At 41.6% G+C, this 15020-nt stretch overlaps 1 protein-coding gene across 1 annotated transcript in view; it reads right to left on the bottom strand.

Moving 5' to 3' along the window:
- The window catches only part of Vps13B (vacuolar protein sorting 13B), a 394231-nt gene that overhangs the window by 200212 nt on the left and 178999 nt on the right, over window positions 1-15020 (bottom strand). The window contains exons 19-20 of the mRNA XM_070098172.1: window positions 13655-13807; window positions 9212-9455 (exon numbers count right to left, since the gene is read on the bottom strand). Of these exons, the coding sequence (XP_069954273.1) occupies window positions 9212-9455; window positions 13655-13807 (397 nt within the window). The remainder of the gene's footprint in view (window positions 1-9211; window positions 9456-13654; window positions 13808-15020) is intronic.

Raw genomic sequence — 15020 nt, 5'->3', positions numbered from 1 at the left:
GACAGTGGCAAAGAATAAATACATTTCAGCCACTGTTGTGTCCTTCCACCTGAGCAGCCATGACGATTCTCCAACCTCTGTTATGTTGTCCATGACATATCGGTAATAATTGTTTGTCTGGGTCACTATCAAGTCCATTATAGGCTCATTAAAGTACAACTGGAAATGGTCTAACTCTGTAGACTCATTTGTTATGGGACATTCTGGCTGGATACCGCTTCCACTCGCATCAAAATCACAAGGCTGTGGCACGAATATACTTTGTGTCCAGTTCCACTCACAATCACATGGTGCAGAGTGGACCTGTGGCATGGGGCAAGAGAGAGCAGGAGGAGGAACAGGAGTGGAGGCAGCACATGGTTGAGGGGATGCCAGGCAGTCCTTTGTCTGTCCACCCACTGCGCTATGTGGTCCAGGCACCATGCCACCCACCACTACTTCCTCCATCCCTGCATGCTCGCCTTCATGATCACTTTCACTACCAGTGGCCGGGGTTTTGGATCATGACCTGCCACGACCCTTGGGGATTGCATATGGCACACTGCCTGAACATAGATAACAACGCCTAAAAGTATGCTTCACTGGTGAATAATGAACCTCACTATCGCTAGACAAATCCTCGAATGCCATAAAATCAATCTCATCGTCACTTACATCACTTTCACTATCACTAAAACACCAGGAAAATGATAGTTTCCTCTTGCGAAGTTGCCTATGGGTAACACTCACCACTCCAGAGGTGCTTGGCCCAGGGTCTTGTGTGGCCACACTGGCCACCCCAGAAGTGCTTGACCTAGGGTCTGCTGTGGCCACACTGGCTACCGCAGAGGTGCTTGGCCCTAGGACAGGTGTCGCTACCCCAGAGGTGATGGGCTGAGGGTCATCTGGGTTATTGTTGACATTTTCACTAATTTCTTGAATATTACTGGCCCAATTGGTGTCAAATCCACTAAACTCACGATCTATGTCACTTTCCTCGATACCTCATCTCCCAAAACATTCTCAACCCCTGCCAATTTGGATTCAGGCCTAATAAAAATACTAATGATGCTATTATACACATGCTAGAACATATATACACTGCAATAGAGAAAAAAGAAGTCCCACTGGGGATCTTCATTGACTTACGTAAAGCTTTTGATACAGTTGACCATGACTTGCTCCACGTAAAATTGCCACACTATGGTATTAGAGGGCACTCCCTCAACTACCTCAAGTCTTACCTCAGCAACAGAAGCCAATATGTGTACGCAAATGGGGCAAGCTCTTCCGCACAACCAATTACAGTTGGTGTCCCACAGGGAAGTGTCCTTGGCCCTCTTCTCTTTCTCCTATACATAAATGACCTACCAAATGCTTCGCAATTACTCAAACCCACACTTTTTGCAGATGACACTACATACGTCTTCTCTCACCCGAGCCCAGTCACGCTAGCCAATACTGTAAACACCGAATTACAGAAAATATCTACCTGGATGAGGACTAACAAACTTACACTAAACATTGACAAAACCTACTTCATTCAGTTTGGTAACAGAGCTACAGATGTACCTCTTAACATAACAATAAACGGATCACCTATCACAAAGCTAACAGAGGGAAAATTCCTAGGAATCCACCTCGATAATAGACTCAAATTTCATACACATATACAACAAATTTCTAAGAAAATTTCCAAGACTGTAGGCATACTATCGAAGATACGGTACTATGTTCCACAGTCAGCCCTCCTGGCCCTTTATCACTCTCTTATTTACCCCTATCTCACCTATGGAATTTGTGCATGGGGATCAACAACAATTAACCATCTCAGACCACTAATTACCCAACAAAAGGCTGCAGTTAGAATGATAACAAATTCTCACTACAGGCAACACACTCCACCAATATTCAAAACACTCAACCTACTCACCATACAAAACATCCATACTTATTATTGCACCTATTACATACATAGAACACTTAACTCTGATATTAACCCTCCCCTCAAACATCTCCTTGCCAACCTCAACAGAACACATGACCATAACACAAGGCACAGATCACTCTTTGATGTTCCTCGTGTCCATCTCACGCTATGCAAAAACTCAATGCACATAAAAGGCCCTAAAATCTGGAATTCATTACCTGTAAATATAAAAGAAACACTACCTGTTTATAAATTCAAGTCTCTTCTCAAAGATCACTTACTCACTCAAAACCAAATAAATACTGAATAACTGAACCTTATAAATTGTATATCCTATATGTTACTCACAATTATATCACACAAATGTTAAACCTAGGACCCAATCTAACTTTATTATTTTTTTAAATGCACTACCTAACAGAATACTCCATTCGACTGAATGTACAGCAATGCATGCAACCATATGACCTGTCTTTGTAATACTCATTTGTGCTTTATAGTTATCTGTTTACAATAATGTTTTATCACTGATTTCATCATTGCTTAGTTAATCTTAAGTTAATTTTAAGCCAGCCCGTAATGCTATGCATATAAGTGGCTTTGGCATGCTGCTCTTACCTGTATTTTTTGTACCTCTGTAATAGTAGTGTTAATACGACGAGGCGTGAGTGAATCATGAGGATGTACCATGATGCTGACCCAAGATGGAGCTGAATGTAACTGGACCTACCATGTGGTACCCAGGTGTCCCCAATTTTTTTCATACTGTGCACACTGAGTGCGCACGCCCATTCTCTCATGTCTAGGCGACTCAGGTCTATCGCGCCAATTTTGAATGAATGAAAAATAAAACGTATATATACGTTTGGGGCGCTACAAGAGAACATATATATACGTTTGGACCATTTAAGGGTTAAGATTACAAATGCAATAGAAATAATACTATTTACCTTAAATTGTGGTTGCTGGTGTATGTCAGTGATTGTGAAGAGAGTGGAGATGCATGGTGTGGCCCTGCTAGGCTGAGGTGGATTATTGTTGGTTGCCAGCAGAAGTGGATGGTTGAGGTTCTGGTACTAAAGTCGATGGTTGTATTGGAGTGTGCATAAATTCTGTAATGGATGTCTGGCTTCTTTTACCCTGCAGTACATTATACATTATTCCAGAAGCTACGTACTACCAAGTTGGAGTCAGAGTCCACTGATGCAACTAGTTTTTTTGTAAAACTTTTCTTGTGTAGTTACATATGAATGACTTAATAACTCTCCAATCCAGTGGTTATACTAAAGATGTATTTGTATGTAGTTGTACTAAAGATGTATTACAACTTTTATACGTGGGGTCACATCCAGCAAGGCTTCTGGATGAGTACGGTAATTATCAAGTATGGGAATTATCAAGAACCTTGCACAGCAAGTTTCTTGCTAAGCAAGTAACACTTGACTTCAGGAATAAAGTGATGCTTAAACCAGTCAATAAATATTTCCTTTGTCATCCACGTTGACTGGTTTGACCTCCAAATTACTGTTAAGGTGTTTTTATCCACACCTTTCAAAGCATGAGGATTCTTAGAGCTGTAAATAACCATGGGTTTACACTTGAAATCACCTGATGCATTACCACAAAGGAGCAACGTGAAATGATCCTTTGCTGCCTTGAAGCCCCGTGCAGCCCCGCAGAGACAGTGAGTCTCACCCACAGCCAGGCAGCTGCCTGAGCTAGGGAAATATCCTGTGAGTGATGCTCCAATTTTTTTCCCCTCCCGCAAACCGAACCGTGTTCAGTTAATTTTATGAAGTCTTGTAAAAAATTATGCTGCAATTTTTCAGTAGTGTAATAACCAAATAAATCTGCATAATGTGGACCAGTATGTTTTTATATTACGCTTATAGACATGAGGCATAAGCATCAATGTCGCAAAAGGCAAATACATTTCAGCCACAGCTGTCTCTTTCCACCGGTGTAGTCTTGACTGTGGTGATATGATCGTATTTGCCATAATAATCCATAGTTCTTTTATATTTTTAAAAGTTTTAGAATAATTACATAGTATTATTCCTAAGTCTAGTAGTAGATTCAATACAACTCTTACATTATTTTACTCAGAAAATCTAGTTTGTAAAAGTACTCTCATCTTATGATTACAGGCATAGACCCTGATGTAAACTTTTTACTAAATGAATTTCACAAATCAAACAGCAACTGTAATTACTACACAGCAGACCAAGCAAAAACATTACTCAGTGCAAACAATAACATAACCATCTTTAACTACAATATCAGATCCTTGAGCAAACATTATGATGACCTCACAGCATTACTCAGTTCCCTTCATTCCAATATATCAATCATCACACTCACAAAAACCTGGCTTAAGCCTGATATTACAGATTTCTATACCATTCCTGGCTACATGGCCATACACAACTGTAGAACAGACCAGCAAGGTCGAGGAACAGTTATATACTACTCAAATCAACTCGAATGTATCAATAAATCTTGCCCAAGGGATGAACATGGAGAATATATCATAGCCAAATTTAAATCGAAAGACCTGCAAAAACCACTCAATGTACTATTTGCAAAGACATAAATAAATAAATAAATAAATGGTGTACTCAAAATATTTGTTACTTTCCCTGATAATAATTTCCATCAAGGGCTGGTCAAAGAATAGTTCAAAGAATTCCAGTTCATTTGCAGTGTCTCCAAAGGAACAAAGTTGGTAGGATTCCATTTTGAGAGTCATCAAACTGATGGGAATTGGGAACAAAATTGGGATTTTGCTGCCAATCCCAGATTTGGATTGCTGGTGGATACTGGACATCATAAGCTGGTTGTGGATGTAGTTGCGGTTGTGGTGTGGTGGTGGATGACGCTCCGCTTTGTCCTGGATCTGATGAGTCAGCGGTGCGGGTCCCTGCCTGGGCTGGCGAGTCATGTGTGGCTGTGGCACTACCACCACCACCACCATTACCACCACCTACTGATGCCTGTGGTGTGTTCCATGCCAAGTGTAGCCACATCATCCTCACTTTCACTGTCTATTCCTGGTGTAGGGCCACGGGATGTACTCCAGGATGCACTCCGGGATGTACTCCAACCCCTTGGCACTACATGTGGAACACTACCCGAGCGCATGTGGCAGAGAATATACTGACGCTTAACTGGTGAATATGACTCATCACTATCACTACTCGAATGGTCATCAAGAGCAATAAAATCAAAGTCCACATCACTATCATCACCATTACTTAAGTCTAAGGCCTGGCCACGTGAAAATATTAGTTTTCTCTTGTGACAAGGTACAACTGAACATGACTGAGACGTGCCCACACCAGAGGTAGAAGGGTGAGGATCATCAGGATTTTCTGCACTATTTTCAATATCCTGGTCATTGCTTTCAGTCACTAATCGATCAAAACCATAGAATTCCTCTTCATTTGCACTTCCTTCAGAGTCAGAACTATCAGTTAGGAAGAGGAGAGTCCCAATTCGCCTCAGAGTGAGAGCTGCCTTGCTGTGAGGCATGGTATACAAAACTTACCGAGGCGGCGCTCCCACAATGCCATGCGGGCGCCTAGAGTTTTTGTTTACAGCGGACATACACACCACGCAGACCCATTCTCTTAGATGTAGGCCTACCAGCCTTCTTGTGCTAAATTTGAGGCTGCTAGAATTTTAGCTTGCTGGAAGTCAAGCTAAAATTCTAGCAGCCTCAAATTTAGCACAAGAAGGCTGGTAGGCCTACATCTAAGAGAATGGGTCTGCGTGGTGTGTATGTCCGCTGTAAACAAAAACTCTAGGCGCCCGCATGGCATTGTGGGAGCGCCGCCTCAGTAAGTTTTGTATATGACTTCCAGCAAGCGTGCGTGAGCGTGTTAGATAGGAGTGAATGGAGACGAATGGTACTTGGGACCTGACGATCTGTTGGAGTGTGAGCAGGGTAATATTTAGTGAAGGGATTCAGGGAAACCGGTTATTTTCATATAGTCGGACTTGAGTCCTGGAAATGGGAAGTACAATGCCTGCACTTTAAAGGAGGGGTTTGGGATATTGGCAGTTTGGAGGGATATGTTGTGTATCTTTATATGTTTATGCTTCTAGACTGTTGTATTCTGAGCACCTCTGCAAAAACAGTGATAATGTGCGAGTGTGGTGAAAGTGTTGAATGATGATGAAAGTATTTTCTTTTTGGGGATTTTCTTTCTTTTTTGGGTCACCCTGCCTCGGTGGGAGACGGCCGACTTGTTGAAAAAAAAAAAAAAAAAAAAAAAAAAAGAATTTTAGCATAGTTCTACGGTTCGGACCCACAACTCAAAGCCATAGAACTATGGCACGGACCCTGAAAGGGTTAAAACACTTGAAACTTTGGCAAGATTCCATACATAATTGGGAGATGCAGAGCTCACGGAGGATGTAAACAAACTGAGAGAAAGAAAATGACATACAAATGCCCAGCCAGGAGCTCAGACTGTGATAACAAATCAGGAGCTGTATAAACAAATTTTGGGGTACACTAATTTGCAGGAGTGAGGAAGAGCCAGTTGTGAGTGTGGGGGAAGTTCGTGAGGCAGTAGGTAAAATGAAAGGGGGTAAGGCAGCCGGGATTGATGGGATGAAGATAGAAATGTTAAAAGCAGGTGGGGATATAGTTTTGGAGTGGTTGGTGCAATTATTTAATAAATGTATGGAAGAGGGTAAGGTACCTAGGGATTGGCAGAGAGCATGCATAGTTCCTTTGTATAAAGGCAAAGGGGACAAAAGAGAGTGCAAAAATTATAGGGGGATAAGTCTCTTGAGTTATAGGTAGTAGGTTGGTAGACAGCAACCGCCCAGGGAGGTACTACCGTCCTGCCAAGTGAGTGTAAAACGAAAGCCTGTAATTGTTTTACATGATGGTAGGATTGCTGGTGTCCTTTTTTCTGTCTCATGAACATGCAAGATTTCAGGTACGTCTTGCTACTTCTACTTACACTTAGGTCACACTACACATACATGTACAAGCACATATATACACACCCCTTTGGGTTTTCTTCTATTTTCTTTCTAGTTCTTATTCTTGTTTATTTCCTCTTATCTCCATGGGGAAGTGGAATAGAATTCTTCCTCCGTAAGCCATGCGTGTTGTAAGAGGCGACTAAAATGCCGGGAGCAAGGGGCTAGTAACCTCTTCTCCTGTATATATTACTAAATGTAAAAGGAGAAACTTTCGTTTTTCCTTTTGGGCCACCCCGCCTCGGTGGGATACGGCCGGTGTGTTGAAAGAAGAAAGAAGTCTCTTGAGTATACCTGGTAAAGTGAATGGTAGAGTTATTATTGAAAGAATTAAAAGTAAGACGGAGAATAGGATAGCAGATGAACAAGGAGGCTTTAGGAAAGGTAGGGGGTGTGTGGACCAGGTGTTTACAGTGAAACATATAAGTGAACAGTATTTAGATAAAGCTAAAGAGGTCTTTGTGGCATTTATGGATTTGGAAAAGGCGTATGACAGGGTGGATAGGGGGGCAATGTGGCAGATGTTGCAGGTGTATGGTGTAGGAGGTAGGTTACTGAAAGCAGTGAAGAGTTTTTACGAGGATAGTGAGGCTCAAGTTAGAGTACATAGGAAAGAGGGAAATTATTTCCCAGTAAAAGTAGGCCTTAGACAGGGATGTGTGATGTCACCGTGGTTGTTTAATATATTTATAGATGGGGTTGTAAGAGAAGTAAATGCGAGGGTCTTGACAAGAGGCGTGGAGTTAAAAGATAAGGAATCACACATAAAGTGGGAGTTGTCACAGTTGCTCTTTGCTGATGACACTGTGCTCTTGGGAGATTCTGAAGAGAAGTTGCAGAGACTGGTGGATGAATTTGGTAGGGTGTGCAAAAGAAGAAAATTAAAAGTGAATACAGGAAAGAGTAAGGTTATGAGGATAACAAAAAGATTAGGTGATGAAAGATTGGATATCAGATTGGAGGGAGAGAGTATGGAGGAGGTGAATGTATTCAGATATTTGGGAGTGGACGTGTCAGCGGATGGGTCTATGAAGGATGAGGTGAATCATAGAATTGATGAGGGGAAAAGGGTGAGTGGTGCACTTAGGAGTCTGTGGAGACAAAGAACTTTGTCCTTGGAGGCAAAGAGGGGAATGTATGAGAGTATAGTTTTACCAACACTCTTATATGGGTGTGAAGCATGGGTGATGAATGTTGCAGCGAGGAGAAGGCTGGAGGCAGTGGAGATGTCATGTCTGAGGGCAATGTGTGGTGTGAATATAATGCAGAGAATTCGTAGTTTGGAAGTTAGGAGGAGGGGCGGGATTACCAAAACTGTTGTCCAGAGGGCTGAGGAAGGGTTGTTGAGGTGGTTCGGACATGTAGAGAGAATGGAGCGAAACAGAATGACTTCAAGAGTGTATCAGTCTGTAGTAGAAGGAAGGCGGGGTAGGGGTCGGCCTAGGAAAGGTTGGAGGGAGGGGGTAAAGGAGGTTTTGTGTGCGAGGGGCTTGGACTTCCAGCAGGCGTGCGTGAGCGTGTTTGATAGGAGTGAATGGAGACGAATGGTTTTTAATACTTGATGTGCTGTTGGAGTGTGAGCAAAGTAACATTTATGAAGGGGTTCAGGGAAACCGGCAGGCCGGACTTGAGTCCTGGAGATGGGAAGTACAGTGCCTGCACTCTGAAGGAGGGATGTTAATGTTGCAGTTTAAAAACTGTAGTGTAAAGCACCCTTCTGGCAAGACAGTGATGGAGTGAATGATGGTGAAAGTTTTTCTTTTTCGGGCCACCCTGCCTTGGTGGGAATCGGCCAGTGTGATAATAAAATAAATATAATTTGCAATGGCTGTATTAGCAAAGTGATGAGAAGTAAAGTGCCGAGAAGAGAAGTGCCGTAAACTGAGGTCCTACTCTATGCCTTTTGGTTATGCATTTATTCCCATTTATTTTTTAATTATCTTTAATTTTTCCATTACTACATTTTTCATAAAGTGCCGAGAAGAGAAGTGCCATAAACTGAGGTCCTACTCTATGCCTTTTGGTTATGCATTTATTTTTTAATTATCTTTAATTTTTCCATTACTACATTTTTCAAAAAGGGAGAAATTATTCCCCAAACATACACAAGCAGAAAAATGCAGGTGGATATAGTAAGTACTGTGCCAGCTGAAGGACAAGTCTCATGCGATAAACCATTCATAATGTGTGTGGAATTCTGGACATTCTGAGTTCACCATAAAATGCACATTGAAAAACCTGCAGCATAAATATAAGTTTGTGTTGTGAATTAATGCAAAATGAGAGAATGGTAAATGGGCTTACCTCTCTCTTCCTCCACATCATCACCTTCAGTCACTGCTTGGGTGTTTGGGTCTGAACCACTGTGATGAAGTGGTTTTGTAACTGTTGTGTGTTGTGAGTGTGACTGAGTTGGCAGTGGCGGCAGCGGTGGCGGCGGTGGTGGTTGTGGTGTTGTCAGCTGGTTATGAGTCGGTTGTGTGGTAGGCTGTGAAGACGCATCTAACACTGGCTGTTGTGGCGCTGGTGTAGAAGACACTGAATGTTGCTGCAGATAAAAGTAGAGAATGTTAATTTTAAAGTACTTTTCACATTGATATACATACAGTATCTTTACAGTAAGCAACTTTATTTATGAAGTTTACAACATACTTCAAACACCCATCAATAAATGAGAGACCTTTTAATGAGATGATATAGAGGTGTAACTAACCATGGGATTTAAGATCACTGTGCACTACAATTACAATTTTTACACTTTTCAAAATATGTGAAAGAATAAATTGTTTTGAAGGATGAAAAACACATTTTTGTTTATATGCAATGAATGCCAATTAAGAACATAAATCTTATTATTTATTATCATAACACAAACAAAACACTAAGGGCATCAGTCAAAGGTACATACCCAGAAGTCACCATTAACAAATATTGTCAATAGAGAATCACACATATGAAAGTGACGAACTACTATGCAGAAATGGACAAGCAATTATATACGTATATGTATGTATGTTTGTATGTGTGTTTATGTGTATGTGTGTGTGTGTATGTATTTTTTTTTTTCAACAAGTCGGCCGTCTCCCACCGAGGCAGGGTGACCCAAAAAGAAAGAAAATCCCCAAAAAGAAAATAATTTCATCATCATTCAACAATTTCACCTCACTCACACATAATCACTGTTTTTGCAGAGGTACTCAGAAAACAACAGTTTAAAAGCATATACGTATATATAAAGATACACAACATATCCCTCCAAACTGCCAATATCCTGAACCCCTCCTCTAGAGTGCAGGCATTGAACTTCCCATTTCCAGGACTCAAGTCTGGCTATATAAAAATAACCAGTTTCCCTGAATCCCTTCACTAAATATTACCCTGCTCACACTCCAACAGATCGTCAGGTCCCAAAAACCATTTGTCTCCATTCACTCCTATCGAACACGCTCATGCATGCCTGCTGGAAGTCCAAGCCCCTCGCCCACAAAACCTCCCTTACCCCTTCCTTCCAACCTTCTCGAGGACGACCCCTACCCCGCCTTCCTTCCCCTACAGATTTAAATGCTCTCCATGACATTCTACTTTGATCCATTCTCTCTGAATGACCAAACCACCTCAACAACCCCTCTTCAGCCCTCTGACTAATACTTTTATTAACTCCACACCTTCTCCTAATTTCAACACTCCGAATTTTCTGCATATTTACACCACACACACTGCCCTTAGACAGGACATCTCCACTGCCTCCAGCCGCCTCCTCGCTGTTGCATTCACAACCCAAGCTTCACACCCATATAAGAGTGTTGGTACTACTATACATGTACTTTCATACATTCCCTTCTTTGCCTCCATAGATAACAATTTTTGTCTCCACATATACCTCAATGCACCACTCATCTTTTTTCCCTCATCAATTCTATGATTAACCTCATCCTTCGTAAATCCATCCGCCAACACGTCAACTCCCAAGCATCTGAAAACATTCACCTCTTCCATACTCCTCCTCCCCAATTTGATATCCAATTTTTCTCTATCTAAATCATTTGATACCCTCATCACCTTACTCTTTTCTATGTTAACTTCCAACTTTCTACCTTTACACACACTCCCAAACTCATGCATCAAAGGCAGGCATATAAAGGGTCTAGACCACACCTCACCATCACATCCCAGTTTTATATAAATTATCCAAATGGCTTGTTGACATTTTGAGTGCTATTGTTGGTAAAATTTCTAACTTTAATGTTAAAAACAACATAGATTTAGTTGATAAATTAAGCTCCTTGACTGATTTAAATGATTTTAATAACACTTGATATCAGTTATTTTCATATAGTCGGACTTGAGTCCTGGAAATGGGAAGTACAATGCCTGCACTTTAAAGGAGTGGTTTGGGATATTGGCAGTTTGGAGGGATATGTTGTGTATCTTTATACGTATATGCTTCTAAGCTGTTGTATTCTGGGCACCTCTGCAAAAGCAGTGATAATGTGTGAGTGTGGTGAAAGTGTTGAATGATGATGAAAGTATTTTCTTTTTGGGGATTTTCTTTCTTTTTTGGGTCACCCTGCCTCGGTGGGAGACGGCCGACTTGTTGAAAAAAAAAAAAATCAGTGAATCCCTGGTGTTTGCCACGCTGTTTGCTCTAGCTGGCACTCAGTTGAACTAGTGCTCCCACAAGGTACTAAGTGGTCCCAGATTTTTTTAATACTGCACACACCGAGTGTTATGACCCATTCTATGCTGACAAGGCATCTCAGGCCAATTGTGCCAAATTTGGAGGCAGGAAAAATAAAACATTGATCTACATTCGAAGCACTAGTGGTACTAACATATACTATACATGTTTGGACCATTTACGGGTTAAAAGAGTTGTTCGGGATATTTGCTGTTTGGAGTGACATCTAAACTGCCATATCTGAGTGCCTCTGCAAAAACAGTGATTATGTGTGAATGATGGTGAGTGTTGAATCATGATGAAAGTGTTTCTATTTAAGGCCACCCTGCCTTGATGGGAGATGGCTGACGTGTTAAAAAAATAAATACATGTATATAAAAAAAAAAAAAAAAAACATAAGAGAGAAGCATCAAATACACAGCACCAGCCTGGAACCCCCACACCTGATAAAGCATGTCAAGAAACTGGATACTAGCATTTCTTTAGTCACAGGCAAGTTCCATACATAATTTTAAAAACAAAGTATGATAAGGCCCATGTGACTAGGAGGGGGTAAACCCAGTAAGTAGCAAGAAGCAAGATCCAAATTCCTTATTGCTTGGAAAAAGTTTTACTCTGAGTACAAATTCTGACTTGATAAAACTCGACACAAATGGAATGTTGTCTCGATTATAGCTTGTTATGTAACATGTATCTTTTCTTCACAAGTTAAGAAGCGGGGCCAGGAGCTGAGACTTGGCCTCTGAAACAACAAACAGGTAAGCACAGTCACAAATAAGCATTGTAGCAGCAGACGATGACCAAGACATGCAACACTTGGCTATCTTTATTATGAAGATATTTTGCCAACCATACTATTCTGGAGAGTGAAAAAATGAGGTAATTAATCCCTCAGCCTCATATATGATGTTTAGTCCCTTAGTCATGATTAATCTGAAGTAGAGGCAGGAGGATAGATACTTATTACTGGAGCCATAAGAGAGGTGAAGCAATGGAAGGTATTGTTACAGGTGGGTGAGGCCCACAAGCAGCAGTAGGTCATGCCCAGAGGTGAGCAACAAGGTAGCAGAAGATATCCTCTGTACAAAGATTCCATGGTGTTGCTAGGTCAGATAATTATCATTATATTAATGGTCAAATTATCAGTACTGCATACCATTAACATAAATATGTTTGCAGATGATGCAAAATTCCTGTGCAAGCAACACAAACTATTGAGTTTCCTTACAGGAAAACCTAGACAGACTGAGCAAACAGAGTGAAACACTGATAGTGGAATTTAATGTAAATGTTATTTTATAGTAAAGGGTGAAAGTGGAAGTAGGACATGAACACAATACTAACTATAACAAAACAATCAAGACATCATACTAAGAAAGGAACCTTGAAGTCACGAATAACAAAGAATGTAAAAAGAAAATAACAAATAAAGCTGTAAGGAGTTTTGATGATGTATTGTCCAACTTTAAAATAGCATTTAGATGTATACAGCAGCAGTATGATATTGACAGTATACTAAAAAATTATCAAACTAGAAAAAAAATTCCATTGGCAAGCTAAAAAATGGCCCACTGAAAAGCTAAAAGCAATGGCTAAGCCATCTTAGGCTGACAGTAGGGAAAGAGGAGATATGATAACCACATTTAAAATGTTTAAAAGATATAATATAGATACACAAAACAAGTAACAAGGACTTCCTAACACCATCAACTAGTACAAGATGCAATAAAAACAAATTAAGACACTAAAACAACAAACTAAGCTGCCCTAACTACAAACTAAGGGAGAATGGCTGAAAGAACACATACATAGTTATTTTTCACAAAGTGTAGATCAAAGGAAAAGTTTCTAGGTGGGGGTAGAAAGTACTACAAGTGGAAGGTATGAATGTTTTAACAATGAACTAAACCCCGATGACTGGACCCCATGAGTTCAAGTCTGCTCCTGTAGCTATAATAGGTAATCACATCCATGTAACCATAAACACAATGTCACACCAATTCACTTATTTACTCTTCATATATATGTCTGAAAACAATGGGCTAATATTTCAATATATTGTAACTTACAGAATCAGCTGGTGTTTGAATGAAATGTGAGAGCAGACCGAGAACATTTTCTGCTATTGCAACGTGGCCAACAACTTGACAGCGACTACCACAGAAGTCCAGAGGTGACATGTCTGTGTGAATCACCACTCCAAGCTGGTTGAGAGATGGACCCTGAGAAGGTAACAATTCCACATGTAAGCTATGTCTGTCTTTTTATTTATTTTTTATTTTTGTCCATGGAGGTGGGCAGAACAGTGCCTGCACTCTGAAAGAGAGGTGAAGGTGGGAAGTACAGTGCCTGCACTCTGAAGGAGAGGTGAAGGTGGGAAGTACAGTGCCTGCACTCTGAAGGAGAGGTGAAGGTGGGAAGTACAGTGCCTGCACTCTGAAGGAGAGGTGAAGGTGGGAAGTACAGTGCCTGCACTCTGAAGGAGAGGTGAAGGTGGGAAGTACAGTGCCTACATTCTGAAGGATGGGTGAAGGTGGAAAGTACAGTGCCTGCACTCTGAAAGAGAGGTGAAGGTGAGAAGTACAGTGCCTGCACTCTGAAAGAGAGGTGAAGGTGGAAAGTACAATGCCTGCACTCTGAAAGAGAGGTGAAGGTGAGAAGTACAGTGCCTGCACTCTGAAGGAAGGGTGAAGGTGGGAAGTACAGTGCCTGCACTCTGAAAGAAGGTTGGAGGTGGGAAGTACAGTGCCTGCAATCTGAAGGAAGGGTGGAGGTAGGAAGTACAGTGCCTGCACTCTGAAGGAAAGGTGAAGGTGGAAAGTACAGTGCCTGCACTCTGAAAGAAGGTTGGAGGTGGGAAGTACAGTGCCTGCACTCTGATGGAAGGGCAAACTTGGGAAGTACAGTGCCTGCACTCTGAAGGAAGGTTGGAGGTGGGAAGTACAGTGCCTGCACTCTGAAGGAAGGGTGAAGGTGGGAAGTACAGTGCCTGCACTCTGAAGGGTGGAGGTGAGAAGTACAGTGCCTGCACTCTGAAGGATGGGTGAAGGTGGAAAGTGCAGTGCCTGCACTCTGAAGGATGGGTGATGGTGGGAAGTACAGTGCCTGCACTCTGAAGGATGGGTGAAGGTGGGAAGTACAGTGCCTGCACTCTGAAGGAAGGGTGAAGGTGGAAAGTACAGTGCCTGCACTCTGAAGGAAGGGTGAAGGTGGAAAGTACAGTGCCTGAACTCTGAAGGAAGGGTGAAGGTAGGAAGTACAGTGCCTGAACTCTGAAGGAAGGGTGAAGGTAGGAAGTACAGTGCCTGCACTCTGAAGGAAGGGTGAAGGTGAGAAGTACAGTGCCTGCACTCTGAAGGAAGGGTGAAGGTGAGAAGTACAGTGCCTGCACTCTGAAGGATAAATGGGAATGATGCAGTGTAGAGGGTCATCTGA

The sequence above is a fragment of the Cherax quadricarinatus genome, chromosome 4 (genome assembly GCF_038502225.1).
Source record: "Cherax quadricarinatus isolate ZL_2023a chromosome 4, ASM3850222v1, whole genome shotgun sequence".
NCBI classification, from domain to species: domain Eukaryota; kingdom Metazoa; phylum Arthropoda; class Malacostraca; order Decapoda; family Parastacidae; genus Cherax; species Cherax quadricarinatus.
Note: the sequence above shows the minus strand (reverse complement) of the source record. Positions and strands in the feature narration are given on the sequence as shown.